At 36.4% G+C, this 20,350-nt stretch overlaps 3 protein-coding genes across 8 annotated transcripts; 1 reads left to right on the forward strand and 2 right to left on the reverse strand.

Annotated features, from left to right (window-relative positions):
- Window positions 1-801: 801 nt before the first annotated feature.
- On the reverse strand, window positions 802-4,608 carry LOC114734737 (protein trichome birefringence-like 39). Its single transcript, XM_028922378.1, has 5 exons — window positions 4,206-4,608; window positions 3,509-3,680; window positions 1,993-2,168; window positions 1,688-1,846; window positions 802-1,319 (listed from the first exon to the last, which is right to left on the reverse strand). The coding sequence occupies exons 1-5, from the start codon at window positions 4,532-4,534 to the stop codon at window positions 1,031-1,033; spliced, it is 1,125 nt and encodes a 374-aa protein (XP_028778211.1). The 5' UTR covers window positions 4,535-4,608; the 3' UTR covers window positions 802-1,030.
- Window positions 4,609-12,446: 7,838 nt separating this feature from the next.
- Window positions 12,447-17,585, forward strand: LOC114734744 (transcription factor GTE4-like). The gene is made up of 7 exons (XM_028922390.1): window positions 12,447-14,388; window positions 14,446-14,683; window positions 14,779-14,818; window positions 14,920-15,033; window positions 15,126-15,198; window positions 16,775-16,919; window positions 17,148-17,585. The coding sequence occupies exons 1-5, from the start codon at window positions 12,944-12,946 to the stop codon at window positions 15,182-15,184; spliced, it is 1,896 nt and encodes a 631-aa protein (XP_028778223.1). The 5' UTR covers window positions 12,447-12,943; the 3' UTR covers window positions 15,185-15,198; window positions 16,775-16,919; window positions 17,148-17,585.
- Window positions 17,586-17,607: 22 nt separating this feature from the next.
- Window positions 17,608-20,226, reverse strand: LOC114734741 (uncharacterized protein At1g03900-like). 6 transcript variants are annotated; one of them, XM_028922384.1, is made up of 7 exons: window positions 19,867-20,226; window positions 19,677-19,701; window positions 19,545-19,599; window positions 19,175-19,275; window positions 19,013-19,085; window positions 18,890-18,921; window positions 17,608-18,530 (listed from the first exon to the last, which is right to left on the reverse strand). In XM_028922384.1, exons 1-7 carry the CDS (start codon window positions 19,975-19,977, stop codon window positions 18,478-18,480), a joined length of 450 nt encoding a protein of 149 aa, XP_028778217.1. In that variant the 5' UTR covers window positions 19,978-20,226; the 3' UTR covers window positions 17,608-18,477. The 6 variants fall into 6 exon arrangements, with proteins under 6 accessions (XP_028778217.1, XP_028778218.1, XP_028778220.1 ...); XM_028922385.1 differs by having other exon boundaries at window positions 17,608-18,569; XM_028922387.1 differs by having other exon boundaries at window positions 19,005-19,085.
- Window positions 20,227-20,350: the final 124 nt, after the last annotated feature.

Consider the following 20,350-nt stretch of genomic DNA (forward strand, 5'->3'; position numbering starts at 1 on the left):
ATTATCCTCCTCGGCAGAGAGTGCCGAACAGGAAGACACAAAAACATTGAAGTGTTTCTGCGGTTCCAAATAGAAGATACAATGACTTGGCCAATCCTCTCCTTGGCCTAAATTATTTCGCCGTCCTTCCCGATCGTCGCCAATCCGCTCTTCACCATCGTCCTAAAGCTAATCTTCTTTTTCAAAAAAGAAAAAAGAAGCCTTTTTAACAGGCTCTAATGGTGTTTAACGTATGCTTTGGGGTTAAACGCTGATAGGGCAACTTAATCCAGCTGGCTTATTTTGATTGGAGCAATGTACATAATAAACCTAATTAACTTGACCTAAGTTTTCTTCTTAAAAAAAAAAGATAATTGCACGTCATTTTTTGAATTCTATAGAATGGTTGCCTGGTGGAGGTGAGATGGGCTGCAAACTTGCAGCATAAATAGGGCTTCCTTTTCCCTCCTGAATAGTAGGGGTTTTTACATATTCCTCCGGTCTTTAATATAAGACTCATTTAACTAATTTGATTAGATTAAGAAAGTTAGGTAAATTAGTTAATTATAAGAAATGTGACACGTTTTTCCTAAAATACAATAATTATCTTTTTTAATACCTCATCTTCCTCTTCTATTTGATTATGGTTGGGAGAATATCTATAGGGATAATTTAGAAAAAATTGATAAATATGATAAATAGGTCATATATTTAGAACCAAAACCAACTCAATAATTAGTTCTTATATTAAGGACCAGAGGAGTACATATACTAAATAAAAAGTTCTTCGCTTTATCAAGTAGGGCTTGAATGTAGACTTAATTTGAAGCAATGGACAACAATTGAGAAGGCTAATTAATTATTTGGGAACAAATGAAGGCAAGTTTATGCCAAAAATAGTGTAGCTTTACAATTTTGGAGCATAATAACACCAATGCCTTGCTGGGTTTATTACCCCCACTTACAGAACCAAATTAAAAATCCCCCTAAGCAAAAGAAAGAGAAGGAAAAAAGAAAGGACTTACCCTGTGGAACAAACAAGTTGAAAATATTAAGAAAAGAGAGCAGCATGAAGAAGAAGATTCCAGGTATCAGGCAGGCCAGGGAGACACCAATGGCTGCAATCAGTTTCCATGACCTTACTGTAAGCTTCTGGATGCGCATCTTTCCTGTACTGAGAGAGTGTGGTCACATCCAGAAAGTATACCGGCTTCTTCATCCTGCTCAACACTTTGTTCACCACCACCCATGCCATTGGTGTCCCTGCTGGGTACTTCAGACCAAAGTATGGCTCTGTCTCCCTCATGCATGACCTTGCTGGTTCATTCCAATCTCTTCCCCTGTGTGCGCACATATAAATATTCATTCACCGTTCACTATTCTAACTCACTCACACAATACATTCTTATGACTGTTTAAAAACCCGTTTGCCTTGGTTTAAAGTAATTTAAGAGTCTTGAAAATTGCAAAAGTTCACTTTTCAATAAATTTCAAGATAGGATATGCATGAAAACTTTTCAATAGATTATAAAAATGCATTTTTTCAATAAATTTAAAGGTGGGTTAATAACTCTGTTTAGTGGTATGAAAACTTCCTTATAAGTGAGAGGTTGTGGGTTCAACATCGCTTATAATTTCTTATGATTAATGCCACATGCTCTTCTAGAGGAAAGAAATGTTTTTGAGGATGGAGAGGGGAAGGACATACTCATAATGTACAGGAGAAATGCCTAAGAAGAAGACTTTGGTCTTGGCAGGATCAACATTGAGGTTGACCCACCTAGCCCAGGTGGTGAGCCCTTTGTAGTAGGCAATGAACCTGTTCATGTCCTTGTACAGTTTCTTATCTGCCTCCATGTATTCCCACCTGCATCCTCCCAGTTAGTCTATTGTCACCAAACGTAATAACCCAACGGACAAACTTGCTTTAATTTTTCAAAGATGTTATTATTAAGGTAAGCATCATGAGCAATAATGTCACGAGATAGACAAAAGCGAGGTCATGGATCGTACGGCTGAGATGTTTCAGTGTGGGTCCACCAATGCCAGGTGTTGAACACCAGAACATCCATTCCTCTCCAGGCATCACCGCTCTTGATGGAATCAAGTTTCAGCACTCGTCCCACACTCTCACGATCAAGATCCACCAAATATGCCGTCCGGTACAGATTCAACTGTAGCCCATACTCCTGTTCACAAATTATCAACAACCCCATCATTTTTCACTTCTCACCTCACCATGTCTTTTTCCTATTTTGTGGTTCAGTTATATAAATTACACGATCTTATTGTACTTTATTAATAATTAAATTTTTAAACAAATTATTAACTTAAAAAGTTTTATGTTAATTCATATCATAAAAAAATCAACAAAAAGTAGTAGCAGTCTCACTTTGTAAGAAGAAAACTACAGATTTGGATTTCAAAAAGCATACTTATTGAAATAGTTATTCATTAACTGTTTCTTCTGACCTAAAAATGATTAATCTCTAAAAGATTCCCAGTTCCACCTTAAAAACAAAGAAGAAGAAAATTATATTGACAATGGAAAGCCTAACACAAACCCTTGAGTTTAAAAATCTCACTTCAATGCTACTATTATTGGTGAAAACTTTAATGTTAATGTATCATCCATCCCTATGCTATGCTCTTTCCTCAATTTTACGCCAACTTTCATTTTAATTAGGGTAAATCTAGGTGTAAGTACTATGATTCATTGCAGTAAATGATTTGTGAGTGTGTTACTTAAGAGTTCATTGTCCCTTCATGATCTAGCTGGAATTACTTAGGAGGACGGTGTGTGTCCAACATCAATCATTGCTAATTTTGACATTAATTTCCCTTTCAAGCATTTGGGTTCTGCCAGCCCAAACATTCAACGCAACAAAATCACGAGTTTCAAATATTTTATTGGAAAAACTATATAATAAACAAAAAAACCCTCTCACACAACTAATCCTTGTGTGCAGCTCTAATAACCAAACATTAAAAACTAATAAATCACCAATATAAAATATTGAAAAAAATATGTATAATCACACCATGCGTAAGGCATGACAAATTTACTTCTATTCAACTCGAAAGTTTGAATCAGATTTCAAGAGCAAGACCCACAAAGTGACACTGTTTTAAACTGTATATGTTTTGTGGAGTAGTATCTAATTAAATTGAGAAACAATAATAATGGGCACGTTGGAATTTGGTGGCAAAAGTGAGGGATTAATAAATTACGCAAAGCCTAAGACAGTATCATTAATTATGCATTACTATGAAAATCAGACATGTTCCCTGAAAAAGGCAAAAGCATCCCACCAATCACGTCCTTAACATTATTGCTCTCACCGTTCGTTGCTTTTCGCGCCGTAACAGACAAAAATATGCTCACCCCCAAGTTTGTATCAAAATCGGATTTTGGGGTTAACAGAAAAATATGATGAAAGTTTGATGTTACATATATGCAACTTTAGGCTGAAAAGAGGAGAAAATGAGAGAGAAAAGGAAAGAAATTTAATTAAATTAAGTAACCCACCTCAAAGGTCACTGATGTAAGAGGGCTCCCCTTGGAGAAGGTGGTCCTAGTGTTCGGCACCCAAGAGTAAATCATACAAGCCAGCGAGTTGAATTGGTTCAAACTCAGTGAGTCACCGACAAACATTATCTTCTTCCCCCTGTATTTCTCCAGGAAATTCGTAGCATTGAATCTGCTCCAAAATTATTCCCACCCACTTATTTAGTATTCACATTTACAAGCCATTGTATAATATATACATTAATATTCGAGGAAAAAAAAACAGAGACTATATAGAGAGACAGAGAGTGTGCTTTGAATTATTGCATGTGTATGTGCTTTGAAATGTGAGCAGAGATAAATTGTTTGTGGCAGAAAATGACTTTGTATAAAACAGGGGAAGAGAAGAAGAAAACAATGAAGTGTCAAGAGAGGACAACGATCCCGTAATGATCAATCTCTCTCTCATATCTCACTTTGAATGCAAAGCTGGATCATGATAAATAAATGATCCAAATTACTAAAAAAAATATCTGAGTCATATTTTTCCCTTCAGAAGATAAATCCACTTTTACTCACTTACTTACTAAAAACTGAAAAAACGCATATAGATAGTAACATTCAAAACAGAGTGAATTCTTAGGCTCTGTGGTAGAAGCAGAGTAAGTGAGAATTGAGGAGGAGAAGGTTGAAGGAGAAGAAGGGAAAGTGGAGTGACCTGGGCAGGGGACATGAAAATGGCTGCCACCTGAATTTCTGGTACAGAGTGTCGGGACGGCCGTACTTTTGACAGTTAAACTGTGGATCTATGAAGGGACAAGAGGAGGGGTCGTAGAGAGGATAAGAAGCGTCGTACACCCATTTTCCTCTGAACCAGTTGCATCTTCTTCTTGCTCCTTCTCCTTCATCTGCCAGATTTCTGTCTGTTCTGTTCCTGATCCTGAGGGAATCCAATTCCTGTGCTTCTGTTTGGCAGCAGCAGGAAAGTAAAGCTAAAAACAGAGCAAGCAGGAACGGAGGTCGGAAATGGAAGGAGGAGGAATCCATTTTCTTGGGGGTTTGATCCCTCCCTGGAATCAGCTTTCCTTGAGGAGGAAATTGATGAGAAGTGAACAAGCTGCTCTGAAAACAATGCCTTATATCATGTTTCTCTTAGAGGGAGGTTTTCAAAGGAATTTCACAAGGCATGTTGAAACTTGAAAGCAATTTTTGTGCTATGGGTTCTTTTAAATGGGGCATGTGGAGTGCCCTTTTTCCGGTCATTACGTAATTATTGAATGTAATATAATTTAATAAAAAGGAAAAAAAAAGAGAGCCGAATACATAATCATAATTTTGGGTATTTATTATCATAAAAGTAAAAGAATTATATAATTACAATTAGCTTTGAAGTTATTATTTGGTGTATTTTTATGTTATAAATACATGATTGTGACCGAATTTATTTAATTACATTGATATTTTATGAATACAAAAATCATCTAAAAAGAGTTAAATTTATATATATTATACTATTATTTACTTGGATATGATATTTTTTAATTATTGGCCAAAATTATATGTCTTTTTTAATTAATTCGTAAATATTGTAATGTTGCGTTCTGAATCGGGAGTTTAGAAAGTGGGCAAACCAAGGTTGACCGCTGGTCTTCGGGGTCCCCTGGCGGTCATGCGGATGCTTAGCCTTTTGTCTATGGATTGGGGTCCTCATCACTGAGCCCTTTTCAGTTAAGTTTTAGCTTGTCATAGTTAATTATCAGATCACGATTTAATAATATTACGCGAGAAGTTGCATTTTTTTTAAAAAATTTTAAACACCACTAAAGTATGATTTAATTATTAATATTTTTCAATTGAAGATATCAAAATTTCTTGTTTATAATATCACAAGGGTCTCTTATAATTGAGAATGATTGTGCAAAACGAAAAATAAGTAAATAATGCCTTCTACTTCTTACCTTTTTCAAGCTAACATCACATTATTCAGATGATTTTAGATATAATACAGATGTAAAGAGGTTTTTGAAAAGATAGTCTTTTAACTGAAAGCTGTAAGAAAAAGATTTTTTTGTTACCCTAAAAAAAAATAATTTTTGTATCATTTATTATTTTCATATGTTATTTTCAAAAAAAAAAAAAGGGATGCTTTTATCATGATGTACAAAATTTAAAATACGATGCAAAAAAAGATTAAAATAAACCCCTCTATTTATAATTTATAAAAAAATACAGCTTATTATAAAACTTATATTTTATATTAATATTGACTACATAGCATAAAAATATAAATCATATATATAGAAACGTCCTCATCAAACATTAAATTGAGGACGGAAAGACAGCATGCATGCCATGCAAATTAAGGTGTCCTACCCTACCCAAGGGGCACTTGGATATTGACATTATTAACCAAATATACTATCTCACCTATCACTATTTGTTTGTTTATTTATTTTGGAGAGATTATTTCACCAATTTGCTTGGACTGAGATTTAATAAGTTTGTAAAGTTGGTTCAACCATTTAGAGGCATATTTAAGTTTTTTGTGTGTATTGTTTTTTCTCATTGCAATAAAATTTAGTTAGGTGTTTTTAATTTTGGATTTTGCAAAACAGAAGAAATTAAAGTGATGCACGTAATCTAATCACAGTTGCATATAGTTTTCGCAGCAAAAGCGCCTTTACTAAATATTGATGTGTATGTCAGAGAAATAATACTATAATACCGAGATCCTTATCTACTATTTCTCTTATCTTTAATTTAAGATTTAATTAACTAATTTGATTAGATTAATGATATTAGTTAAATTAATTCATATGATATGTTCTTTCTAAAATATCTTATGCATCTTCATTAATCTTTCCTCACTCTCCTACTTAATTATTGTTCAAAAAATATCAATAGATTTAATTTAAAAAAAAATTGATTAACATATGAAGTAGGTCTTTTATAGATAAAACCAACATCAACTTCCTAATTAGATTTTTGTATATTGACTTTAGAACTTCGCTCCTTATTTTAATTTCTTTTTCAGCGTGTGCACATATAATAAAAGAATGAATAATAATTCAAAAATTGATTCGTAATAAGGAAGGAATATATGCATATATATATATGTGTGTGTGTGTGTATACATATATAGGCTAATATATTCCCACCAGGCATGAGGAAGATGAAGGGGGTAAAGGAGCCGCAAGGCAAGGGACCACATTCCACAAATTGGGCTGTGTATGGTACCCAAGCTGATAACGACTTTACCCGAAAAACTAATTTCATCATCAATTGTTATTCTTTCATGATCTCTCATTTCCTTTTCTAGCGCCCGCCCCCACCCCCTTCCCAAGCTAATTAAGCATCCTTAGCTTGTAAGCTTCTGCTCAATAGTCAATGCTTGTTGTTGACCCTTCACAATTGAAATAATATCCCATTGCTGATGTGCGAGCTGATGATATACGCACACATAGACTACCTTCCTTCGTGTAAATTACAAAAGTAAAATAAATTAGTTAATTATTATCATCTTTCTAAAATATCTCTATAATATATACTCTTTCGGTCTTTAATATAAAACTTATTTAACTAATTTGATTAGATTAAAAAAACTAGGTAAGTTAGTTAATTATAAAAAATATAATATGTTTTTCCTAAAACACCATAATCATCTTTCTTAATATTCTTCCACCCTCTTCTACTTGATTATGTCTGAGGGAGTATCCATGAGGGTAATTATGGAAAAACTGATAAATACGAGAAATATGTCTTATATTTAGGATCAAAATCAATTCAACAACTAGGTCTTATATTAAGTATCGGAGGAGTATCAATTTACAATTTACCTAAATTAACTTGAACAAATTATAAATATGAGAGATAAAGTTATTGGTTATCTAAGGGCAGGGAGTATACACACACACACGAGGATAAATGAATCTTCACTTTTGTTGTGGCCGCCACAAAGAATGGAAAAGAAGATGGTGAGCATCTGATGCATATATAGACAACAACACTAGGGTTGGCTTTATGGCTCACCCTTTTGCTGCGAAAAAAACAAGATAAAAAAGCTAGTTGCTTACCCAGCTTATCCAGTATTGTAAACCTTACCCATTAAGCATTCCATGTTTTCGGACCCATTCCCAAACCACCCCTAACCAACCAGCCTCTCCTATTTTTGATGCAAGATGTATTGTGTAATAGCCATCACCATGCCTGGATGATTCACTCTCTACCACATTTGGCTACAAATAATTTATGAGTAAGTAAGAGGATATCACCTTTAAGTGCAACCAACTCTATAAGCTGTGCGTGTATATGTTAGCAACACGAGGGGAGAATATAATAGGCTAAATTCCTTCCTTAGCTTCCCCCGTTACTATTAACTCCTACTTTATTGGTTTTTAGGGCCGGGACATATTTTTATCATCAATTTTGTCTTTCACTACTACAATTGATGTCCATAATAAAGTTTTACATTAGAATTAAAAGCACGTCAATCACTTGGCATGGTATAATTAGAGAAGGGCAAGATTGGAAAAAATATAAACATTACATTTGTCTTATATTTTCTATCGAAAAGAATTTTGATAAGTTTAACTCATCCTATAATTAGAATCCAATGAAGTACTCTTTTAGCATATTGTACATTTAATGTGCCGAATTAGTGGGCTAAGCGAAGAGGGAAAGTTTGTATAAGCTCACATGCTAATTTATTTAACTCTCACGTAAACTCTTAACTTAACCAGTATTAACATCACTTGTCTATTTTGTGAAACGAACTTCATTTTCCTTCAATGCATGATACAGAGTTTGAGCATCATGAATGAGAAAATTACATTGATGAGAGAGCTACATCCTCTCAATTAAACTTTTATAATATTTGAATTAATGTGATCACATTCCCCAAAAAAAGGAATATCTTGCGCATCATGGTTGTTTTAAATCATAGAAAAACACGTAGCAAGTTAAATTGTACTATCTCCGGTCCTTAATATAAAAATTGGTTGATTAATTTGAGTAAGCTAAGAAAACTAGTTAAGTTAGTTATTTGTAATAAATAAGTACTCCTCCGGTCCTTAATATAAGACCCATTTAACTAATTTGATTAGATTAAGGAAGTTAGGTAAGTTAGTTAATTATAAAAAAAGTGACACATTTTTCCTAAAACACCATAATCATCTTTCTTAATACCCCCTCTCCCTCTCCCACTTGATTATAGTTGAGAGAGCATCCATAGGGGTAATTTAGAAAAAAATGATAAATATGAGAAATGGGTCTTATATTTAGGACCAAAACCAACTTGACAATTGGGTCCTATATTAAGGACCGGAGGAGTATTATATTTCCTAAAATATCTTTGCTAATCAAATGTATTGGCTAAAACTATCACTATTACAAGAACTATCTTGATAAAAAAAAGATAAATATGGGATACAAAATGGATTAGAATATCATATTTAGGACCAAAATAAAAGTTAAACGAAATCTTATATTTAAGATCAGTAAAGTATTAAATATGAATACACTAATTGATATGACATGGAAGCAATCTATAGCAGCTCAATGAGACATGCATGTGGTTTGATGATGACATGCGGATTGGTGACTATGATGATTTCGTAGAATCTGATCTAATTAATTACTTCCATTGTGCGTTTATATATTGGTTTGCAATAAATGGAATGATTTGATAGACACATGCAGTTCTTTTTCCGCTGGTTATTATCAAAAATTAAATTTCTGACTCACATATGCTGCTTGAAGCAATCATAGAGCACAACTTCTGCCCAGCTGGTACGTAGGACCCAAACCCCATAATAATCTTGTAACATACAGTTCATAGAATTTAATGTTCCAAGGCCCCTCCATTTCATCTCTAAGGAATATTTATATGTCTGTACTCATAGCTAGGGTTTATTGTTAAAGCCAACTTAATACAATCATCCACATTGATGAAGATTGTTTTGTACCAGCGCATTAATTTTCTCTCACCGGATCATGACGATCACCTTGAGAAAATAATTTAAATTTACATGGTTTTCGTTTGATAAGAAAAGATGAAAAACTGTTGAATGGTAGTTTTGTTTAACACGTATGTGTATTTTAATTTATTTAATACAATTGTGAAAATTAAAAGGGGTTCTTATTAGTTGGATTCGACATCCTTTAAGACCTTTTTCTTTCTTTATGGGTGCCACCTTCTTTATCTTTTGTGCAACTTTTAAAAAAAGCTCATTTGATAACAATGAGCTAAACAAATAAATTCTCCAAGTGCACAAGTGTTCCTTTGCAAGTTTATGGCACACGGCGAACGCATAAAAAGTGAAATTTCTTCACTAAGTAAAATGTATGTTAATTAGTTGAGCTACAGGTGGGCTGCATCTCCCACCAATATTCATATGGATTATATATTTAGAAAATTGCTATCTATAAGCCAGCCCCGTAATTTTTAAAATTTTTTTTACAATGAGTATTATATTTGTTGTCATTTTTTGTATGGAAACCTGCCATTACGTACTATTAATTTGTTGTGAAACTTTTTAGTAATCAAGTTATCTATGTGGGACTGCATAATAATACTTTCAATCCTAAATATATAAGCTAATAAAGAGATTTATTTTAGTCATAAATATAATATTTTAATATACCTAGTTTCTTTTCAAACTCTCCTTATTTATTATAAATATTAAAGGGGCTGGGTTTGCCACTAAGAGAGTAAGGTATTAAAAGAGATATTTTGCGAAAATCAACACACATTTCTTGTTACAAATAACTTAATTAATTAATTATTTTTAATTTTTATATATTAATTATCAAGCTCTCACAAAACAGTAAAATATACCAGAATGAATTTTCCTATTGACCATTTGTAAACATTGCATCTTGCCATAATTTTTTCATTTCACATTAACGATGCTAATATAATATCAACGGTAAAGTATGATTATTTATTGATTTACATGTATCAATCAAAGGGTGCCCATATTTCTTGGTCAAAAAAAAAGGGTGCCCATATTCAAGTATCCCCAAAGACACTTGTTGAGGCCCATTAGGCCATGTGGCCACTAATGTTGTATTCTTTTTGGGCCTTTCTTTTTTTCCGCGAGATAACCCGTTACATTTTGTTTTGGTACAACGGAAACAAAGACAGCAAAACAATCGAACACGAAGCAAAAAGGCTTAGCCAGGTTCGAAAAGAGTTCATTCCTGGAGTTGCTCGGGTCCAAGGATTTGTAATCCATTTGTGCCCTTCAACGCCTGTTCGGCGAGAGAATCCGCAAGGCCATAGGTAGGATATGACCCTAAAAATTGTATGGAAAAAAAAAGGAAAAGAATATGACCCTAAAATAAGAAATCAGGCTCCTTTTTTTAATGTTTTTTTGGGCCCGGCTGGAAGTCAGGTTTTGAGATGCGTGTGGGGGTGTGTGAAGATTGTTAGATTCCAAGTTCATAATTTTAAGAGAAAATTACACTCAGATCCCACACAAAACAATTAATTCATAAAAAATCTCTTAAAATCTCAAAATAACTCCCAAGTCCCCAGGGACCTGTGTCTAATAAATTATAATTGTGAAATTATCTATTTACCCCATTCATTTACAACCTCAACAGTAACTATTGACAACCCGAGAAAAAGTGGTTAACAACCTCAGCAGTGCCCTTAGTATCTCACAGAGTGAGTTGTCAAGGCACTGCCGAGGTTGTTAACACTTCTCTCGGGTTGTCAATAGCCACTGTTAAGGTTGTAAATAAATTACTGCAATAAAAATAATGGGGATAAATAGGTAATTTATAATTTTAATTTATTACATACAGATCCCTGGGGACTTAGGAATCATTTTAGAATTTTCAGGAACTTTTATGAATTAATTGTCTTATGTGGGACCTATGCGCAATTTTTCCTAATTTTAAAGTAGATACTACTTTCAAGGATCTGGAATGAATGGTTGTTGAATGTTGATTTCCAGAGTAGCAACTGTTTGGCAGAGAGGATCGTGGGATTTATAATCCTATTCTCGTCAGACCCAAAAGAAAATTTCAAAAAAAAAAAAAACCATTCTTGGTATGTTGCCACGACGCTTTTGTTCCTTTGTCTTGTTTCAATCCCGTAGGTAGAAATGTAAATCACAGATCCGCCGACAAAATAGAGCTTTCACGGAAACGTCCTCAAAAGTCAAAACTCCAAAGTTAAATAACATTTTCGTTCTTACTTTTTGGTAAAGAACCCTTTTTTTTTTTGGTTCGCCAGATTCTTGGTAAAGATTTTGGTTCATATTCCTTCCACCTTTTTTGGAAAAAAAAAAATAAATCTTCTCAAATTTTTTTGACCGGGGAAATCTCAAATTTGAATAATATAAAGCCTCTGTAAAGTATAGAAAATGCATCATAAAATAAATATAAAGATTTATAAATTTTATGACTTGCTTCAAAATTTCCATATAGATATAGATAGACAAGGATTTATTTATCGTATATATTGATACAAGTTACAAAGAAAAATCAAATACTATTAATTTATTAATTTAACTTGCTCTTTTTCCTTAATAAAAACAGCCGGCAAGAACTTGGGGAAAGTTTTAGGCACATTACTATAGGCCGTATTTGCCGAAAATATAAACTTTGGGCTCTTGTCCCTGGGTTAGGACCTACCAATTGGCCCAAAAGGGAAAAAGAAAGCAGCAGCACCGATGGCCTCCAGCGCCGTGCCGGCGCGTGGAAATAGATCCCAACCCAGTTCCCCGCCGAGCGGGCAGGTGTATTCACGCACGATGTCTCCGACTGCGAGAACTCTTCAAATTTTCGCAAACGAAAATCCCCGCCATTAAAGCTTTCCCTCCTTAATTCGTCGGTCATTTGCACGTTCCAGACTTCTCTCCTTCCCATTGGTGCGTGCTGTGCACATGCCACATACTCGAGTGAGTCCACACCCTTCATTCTTGGTGCTGTGATACTTCCCGGGCACGACTCTAGGAAGTAACCCAAACGCTGCGTCTGGTTCATGGTTCCGCACGAAACCCACCGTTGCCGTACACCTGGTGTCTGATAAAACGATCTCCGTTTAGAGAGAGAGAGAGCGAAAGAGGAAGACGAAGAGTTCTAGAGAGAGAGTGTGTGTAGCGAAGTAGAGAGTGCAAGATCTGATTGAAACAAGGTAGCAAGCTCGAAACCCTACTGTCTATTTTGCAGCCCTAGGTGCCTCTGTTTTGGTCTGTTTCTTCCTCGCTTCGCGCCTAGGTTGGTTGTCTTCGTCTGCAAAGGTGAAAGTCGGTGTATTCGGATTTCGCTGGAGAAGAGTCTGTGGGAGCCCTAGAAATTCGAATTGCTGGAAGCCCTAGAAATTTAGGTTTTGGGGCTTTTTTCCGTCTTTGGGTCCATAAAACTCTAGTTTTGGTTATTTGGTTGGGATTTGAAATCGGTGTTAGTGAGGCAAGTGTGAAGAGGAAGAATTAGGGTTTTGGATGTATGGCGTCGGGGCCTATAGTGGGAGGAGATGATGGAGCTAAGGTGAAGCAGAGATATAATGAGAACAAGGTGTACACGAGGAAAGCATATAAAGGACCTAAGAACAGAGCTAATGCCTTGTCCGCTGTTGTTCCCAACGCTGCCCCAGCTACGACAACTGCCAACAAAGATGACATCAACAACAACAACAGCATGGTCAAGAACGATAATGTCGTAGAGACCGAGAAGAATGAGAACAACGAGTCGGCTCAGGAACAACCCCAGACTATATTGCCCGAGGATGGAAATTCGGCTCAGCCACTACTAAATCCGAGACCGGACGCGGTTTCAGATGACTCGTCCACCTTAAAACGTCAGCAGAATGAACCTTCTAGCCTCAACTGTCAGCTGGACGAACATTCGAGCCCCCATCATCAGCAGGACGAACCTTCGAGTTCCAATCGACAGGAGGAGGCTACTCCTAGGACTCGGGAGTTGCCATCAGGAAATGGCGCTGTAAAGTCAGGATTGGATAATCGAATTAAGATAAACTTGTCCTCAAGGTCAAAGCAAGAGGTATTGGAGCTCAAGAGGAAGCTTGAAAATGAGCTTGATACAGTGAGAAGTTTGGTCAGAAAAATTGAAGTGAAACTGGGGCAGATTGGCAAGTATGGTAAGTCAAATCCTCTGGTGAGTGATAGAATTGATAATGGCATTGTGCCAAGGCGTGTTCAGTCTGAGGGCGCATCTGTTGTTCCCCAAGAATCTATCAGGCCTTCGCACCGGTTAAATTTGTCAGTGCTAGAGAATAGTCACGGAGCCAGTGAAATAGTTGAGAAGGAAAAGAGAACGCCCAAGGCAAACCAGTTATATAGGAATTCAGAGTTCTTGCTTGGGAAAGATAAATTCCCTCCTGCAGAGAGCAATAAGAAGTCAAAATTAAATGGAAAGAAGCAGGGTGGGGGAGAAATGCGACGTGGTTTTGGGATGGGATCGAAAGTTTTCAAAAGCTGTAGTTCGTTGCTTGAGAAGTTGATGAAACACAAGCATGGTTGGGTGTTTAATGCTCCTGTTGACGTTGAGGGGCTTGGATTGCAGGATTATTTTAGCATAATCTCGCATCCAATGGACCTAGGTACTGTGAAAACTAGGCTTAATAAGAATTGGTACAAATCGCCCAAGGAATTTGCAGAGGATGTGAGACTTACATTTCGCAACGCTATGAAATATAACCCACCAGGCCAAGATGTTCATGTAATGGCAGACCTGCTATCAAAGATATTTGAGGACAAATGGGCTACAATAGAATCAGATTTCAATCGTGAGATAAGATATGCACATGATTATGGGACAGCTCTTCCTTTGCCCTCACCAATGTCTAGAAATGCTACTGGATTCCTTCCACCACCTCTTGATATGAGAAGGATTTTGGATAGATCAGAATCAATGATGCAAACCCCAAAGTAGTCAGTGCGCAAAGGATCCTTATAAAAGAGACATGACCTATCAGAAACTTAGACAAACCTCCAGAGTCTCCCTCCAGAGAAGTTAGATGCCATTGTACAGATCATTAAAAAAAGAAATACAGCTCTTTCTCAACATGATGATGAGATTGAAGTGGACATTGATAGTGTTGATACCGAGACTCTTTGGGAGCTTGATAGATTTGTGACCAATTACAAGAAAAGTTTGAGCAAGAACAAGAGGAAGGCTGAACTTGCTATTCAAAGGGCAGAATCTGCAAAGAATGCCCCACAAAAGGTATAGTTTGAGTTCTGACTTGTATTTGTTGGCCTTTTTTGTTACTGATTTCTTATGATTTCTGACTGCAAGTTTATAATTTTTTGCGCGTCCAGGCATCTGATACAGTTGAGGTTCCAAAAGAAAATTTAGCAGGTAGTCTATATCTATAGTTAAGCCAAACTTGTGGTGTTTAAACTATTGTTTATTTCAACTAATTAATAATTAATTGATTGGGACATGTATTTTGTGAGCAGATGAAAGGAATGTACCCCCATCATTGCCTGCGCGAGGGTATAAACCACTGGACAATGGTAGTAGGTCAAGTAGTTCTAGCAGCTCAAGCAGTGATTCAGGCTCCTCTTCAACTGGTACTTGAATTTTTAGTCTGAATAACATACCTCTAACTTTTAATATATGCAGTTCTCGTTTCTATCTTTCTCACTGTTATGTCATTTTGCAGATTCTGATACTGAAAGCTCCTCAGCATCCGGATCTGATGCAGGATCACAAGGAACTTGAATATATTCTCTCAGGTACGATCATAGCCATTGAATTCCCTGCTTTGGATATGCTCTGTTTTTATATTCTATATTATCTGCATCTATTCATTTCCCTTTACGTATGCTCTTAAGTCAAGGAGAGGAGTACGAGTGTCTATGGTTTTGGAGCTAAATTTTCTCTCAAGTATGAGTCATGTTTGAGTTGCATGTAATTTAGTAGTTGCTGCTTGATCGTGAGTTGTATGACTTATTTCATTCTTGGCGCACTTGATATTTATATTTACAAGTCGCTGGTTCTGGTCGTAAATGAACTAGGCTTAACTTTAGCTTCTTTGTATGTCCGAAGTTTTCCTCACCATATTTTAACATTATTATTTTTACCTTCCCCCCCCCCTTTTAGCTTTGCAATTGCAATTTGAATTTTGAGATTGCATGGTGAGTAGAAGAAATGAGGTTCAGATTCAATAGTGTTTGATACAGCATTTTATTCAATGCTGCAAAAATAAGCTGGTTTAGGTGCACGATATGTGCTGTATACTCTCTTGTTTTGCTGTAAATAATTTTCATGTGATGTCGATTAATCTAGAGGGTGAGAATGATGCCATACATATAGATGCTTCTTTCGGGCATGTTATGGCATTGTCCATGCATGTGTCTGATTGAGTGACGCATTTTTTATACCTATAATTATTGAGAGGGCTACAGGCAGTTTCCATATTGTAAAATATGCCCATATTTTTTATACCTGTAAAATATGCCCTGTCAAAACATTTGCTTGAAGATTTTTTTTTTTATGCTTGAGGATTTATGTGCTTTTATTTTCCTTAAATTAAAGTTCTATTTAGTGGCTCCAATTTGCTGTTTATATAGGAGCCATTACAAAGTGTACATCCAATGCATCTTCAGCATTGCGGCATTGTGTTGGGTGGCATAGCTCTATTTGACCCGGAAGTTTTGTCAAATGGTTTCAGTTTAATGTGGAAACTGCCCATTGTGCTTTTAATATGCTTTCTATGTACTCTGAAGTTTGACAGATGGTTGTCACGCTAATGAACGTTCACAAGTCTGCATATATCTGTGCTGCATTTTGTCGTTGACCTTCAATGCCCCTCCCCGGGGGGGAGGAAAAAGAAAGGTTAAAGGTGCAATTGTACCCTTGAACTTATTTCTCAGCACCCAGCATTCTGATCTTTGCAGCGGTGCAATTTTACCCACAATCATATTTTTATGTGCGCAATTTTGCTCACAATCTTTTTTTTTTCTCTTTGTGCAATTTTACCCATGATGTTATTTCTCACACCTAAGAAATAACGTCAGGGTTAAAAGTGCACCTTTACTCAAAAAGAAATACTGCCTTTTGAAATGCCTTACCTCATTCAAAATATGCTGGTTCAATTTTCTCATTACCTCGGCTTTTAAGCAAGTCCCTGAGTAATTATTAGCATTTGGATGAATGTTACCCGATATAATCTTTGCCTGGAATAACCCATAAACACATCCAAATGCACCTATATCAAATTTACTGACTGACTATGAAGAATATGAGATGAACAAATTACAAGCTATAATAACCGATATTCTAACCTTTTATTTTCATTTCTTGTGGCAGTTCTCTGGTATTTAGAGTTAGATAATGATGAGATGCTTTGCCTAATTGGTGGTCTGAAGCCAAAGCTTCCATGTTACGGCTCTAAATTTTACAGCTGATGTATAGAGGAAGCATTCTCGAGGTCAACAGTGATCCTACCAATGCAGTATGGGATCTTTTTCTTGCTATTTGTTGGAACTCTTGCATCTAGCTACTCGTGGCCTTATTTGTCCTGACACAAACTTTGTATAATCTTTAGTTGAATTAGTTGAATGTTGTCGATATTAGGTAGACATAAGATGATTTTTCCTAGCATGTGCGCATTGCTAACTGCTGCTTCTCATTAAGTTCTGCTAGTGACTCGTTCTTTTGTTTTTTGCTTTTGTAGTGGCAGATTCAGGATTCTTGGTGTTGTACAAAGATATGTAATTCCAAGTGCTTGGAGCCATTAATGGTTCACATGAAATCTCATTCCATATGGTAGCCTGAGTTTGGCATTGGGCTGGTTAGAGTAACATTAGAGAGATATTATTACTTTGTTTTTACAATTAAGGAAGGTGAGTTTAATTCTCTGGTTTTGTGCAAAAGGTTTTGGAAGGTGAGCAATTCAGCAGTTAGTGAGAAGTAATAATCTTTCCTGCCTATCAGGTGGCTGAGACGATGACAGTTGTACAGTTAATGTGTTCAAGCTTACTTAGGGCCCATAGTGATGAAATAAGATTCATGAACTCTTTCCATCGAAGTGGTAAATGCTGCAGACGAAGGGCTGGTCAAGTTTTCAAAATGTTTCTTACCTCTTTTCCATGGCCAAGCCGAAGTGCTAGACGTATGCCAAAAAAAAAGGGTGATATGCATGGCGAACTGACGAAGTTTGTATTTCGCGTTTACCATCCTTGGACGATTGTTGCGTTCCAGATTTAGTAACGCGTTTTGAGGTTTCTTTGTTCTCTTTAAATTTCTGAATACAAAATAATTCAGTCGCCCAAATTTGACCTGCAGCGAAAGCTGTGGCGAGGAAATTCCGCAGGAAACTGGTCATGTGAGAAGAATTTAGTTCTTTTTCGGAGTATTTTCACTGTATGTATGGTGATCTTTCTTGATGGAATGAATTGCAATCTGGGGCAGTTGGTAAATAGAAACAATTCACTTCTAGCTTTGATGGTATTTTAGTCCTTTACTGAAAGATTCCGGTCTTAACCTGACCTCTTAAAAAAAGCGAAAAGCAAAATAATAAGAGGTAAAGAGCACGCGTTTGACCATGGCTATAACATGGAATAGGAGCATGAAATAGGCATCCGTGGACCGTGGGGCATTATAAATTCATTCAAATATGTATTGAGTAATCTTCAGCACATTTCAAGTCTCTTGGCTGTCTTGCTGGTCTCTGAATCCGATAGCCAGACTTCCCCCTAAATCATTTTTGGTGGTAGTTAGTCCGCAACTTTGAATGAGAGAAACGTACGAGTGCTAGCATATAAACAGGTCGTTATTCTAAACAAGGCTAACCAGCTGCTTGAAAGTCGCCAAAGTCGTCATCATCTGGTACGTCCACTGCAATTTGATTTTTCGGAGAACCCTGGCAATCCTGGTCTTCACTGATTGTTGGAGTGGTCTTTTCCACGCAAGTATTTTCAAGACTCAAACTTCTTGGTGAGTTCGTTGGAGACTTCAGTATTGTAGAAACAGATGAAAGCGGTGATGGAGGAGGTGGGGGTAACTTATTATTATGTCCAGGTACTTTTCCATCGCCCTTTTCTTCTGAGTTGCTGTTCAAGCCCTGCTCAAAAACTTTGAACTTCATACTGCCGCCACTTGTCTGTTGATATACTTATTATCAGCCCATGCTGAAGAACGAACGGTCACATTTAAACACGTATAGATATAAAATTCCAGAGTTTCATATATTGTTCTATACCCTGCGCAAGGAACTTTTGAGACTCATTGTTAAACACTGTTAATTCATTCATAAACAAGAAATGATTTCAGAATATTGAAGCATCTTTCAGGAAATTTCCTTTCCATTTGATGTCTTATTTTCACATTACACAACTCCAGCCTCGTGGAAAGTAGATTTCAGAAATGTCACAATCCAAAAGGGGCTGAAAACGAGAGGCATAGCAAAATACAGATGCTCACCTATGTTCTCTTTTATGCGAAGAACAAAATATCTGCACAACAAAAGTATGACTACTTAGGGATCATTGGGAATAAAGTGACAAACTGGGGAGTAGAAAGTCATCAATAGTCTCACAAAACCACCTGCTGCTGTCAATAACTGGTTCCACAGGATGTGCCTCTCCATGTCTTAAGAAAGCCCGAGCAAACAATTCACCTAGTTAAATATTTTACTTATTTCAGTTTTTTTTTTCACAAAAGAGTAACATGTATGATCTGATTAGAGAAGCTCTAATGTTATCTTGCCTGCTTTCTTATCTTCAAGCTTTATTATGCATTCCTGTCCCTTGCTAATAACTTTCAATACTCCATCACATGCCCATTTGTTGACATCCCATTCATCAGCTCTAAAACAAACTCCACGAGAGTAAATGTTGACTAATTACAAGCATAGCAGTTAATAATCAGAGAGTTTATCTGAGAGTAGGATATCAATATCAGAGAAGACATTTTCTTAATTGACTTTGAGACAAAACTTTAAAAACAAGTGCTAGTAAACTGGAAATTTCGGGTCTTGCAAGCAAGAAGTAGAAACTTGTTCAAGATTCACTAAACATATCATACGCATATTAGACAAGGAGTAGCAATTTGAAGTTGATCAGAGATCTGTAAGAACCTGCACTTTTCCTGGCGGGTATCTGCACAAATAGTGGGATACATTAGCTTGACCCCTGAATTTCTGAATTCCAGTTAGTCATTCTTTTCATTAAGTGACAGTATTCGAAGATAAAAAAATCAAAAGTCAAACCTGATCCTTTTAAGTTCGAACTCTCCTGTTAAAGCAAATTAACCCTTCGTCAGTCTATGGCAATCCTCTGCCCAAACCAATTGCTGGGGAAATAAACAGATATACACTAAAGCCCAAATTATAAAATCGATATACGCTAAAGCCCAAATTATAAAATCAATAAACTTCCAACATACGCTCAATCTTTTACCATATAAACATAGCATTCAGAAACTTGAAAAAGAACGAGTTCTAACGCCTCAGCTTGTTGGGCTTTGTCCACGCTTTCTTGAACGTCGGCTTTCTTGTCCTCCGTGTGCATTGCAACTTCGATGCCAGAAAAATGAAGAAGAGCGGAGCAGAAGCGATCAGGAACTGTACTATACGTGGATGGAAAGAAGAAGAAGTTGACAAGGCAATCGAACAATGGAGAATTTTCGGGCTCGCAATGTCAGAGAGACGGTGAACACAGGGCAAGAGATGGGAAGGGCTGTCTCGTTTTCCTTCTCAGCGAAGAATGCCAAACACGCAGACGTAAAAGCTTCGAATCCAGTTCTGTTATGTATTAGAGCGATAAGAACCGAAGGATTGGAACAGTGTCAGACTGTCAGGATCCAAGGGTCCCAATAGAGGACACGACGGGTTGTGGGAGCATGGGATCTAGTCTAGGGTTGTTGGATCGGAATAGGAGGTGT

The sequence above is a fragment of the Neltuma alba genome, unplaced genomic scaffold, assembly GCF_004799145.2.
Source record: "Neltuma alba isolate B1F8T4 unplaced genomic scaffold, ASM479914v2 tig00013135_pilon, whole genome shotgun sequence".
In the NCBI taxonomy this organism is placed as follows: Eukaryota; Viridiplantae; Streptophyta; class Magnoliopsida; order Fabales; family Fabaceae; genus Neltuma; species Neltuma alba.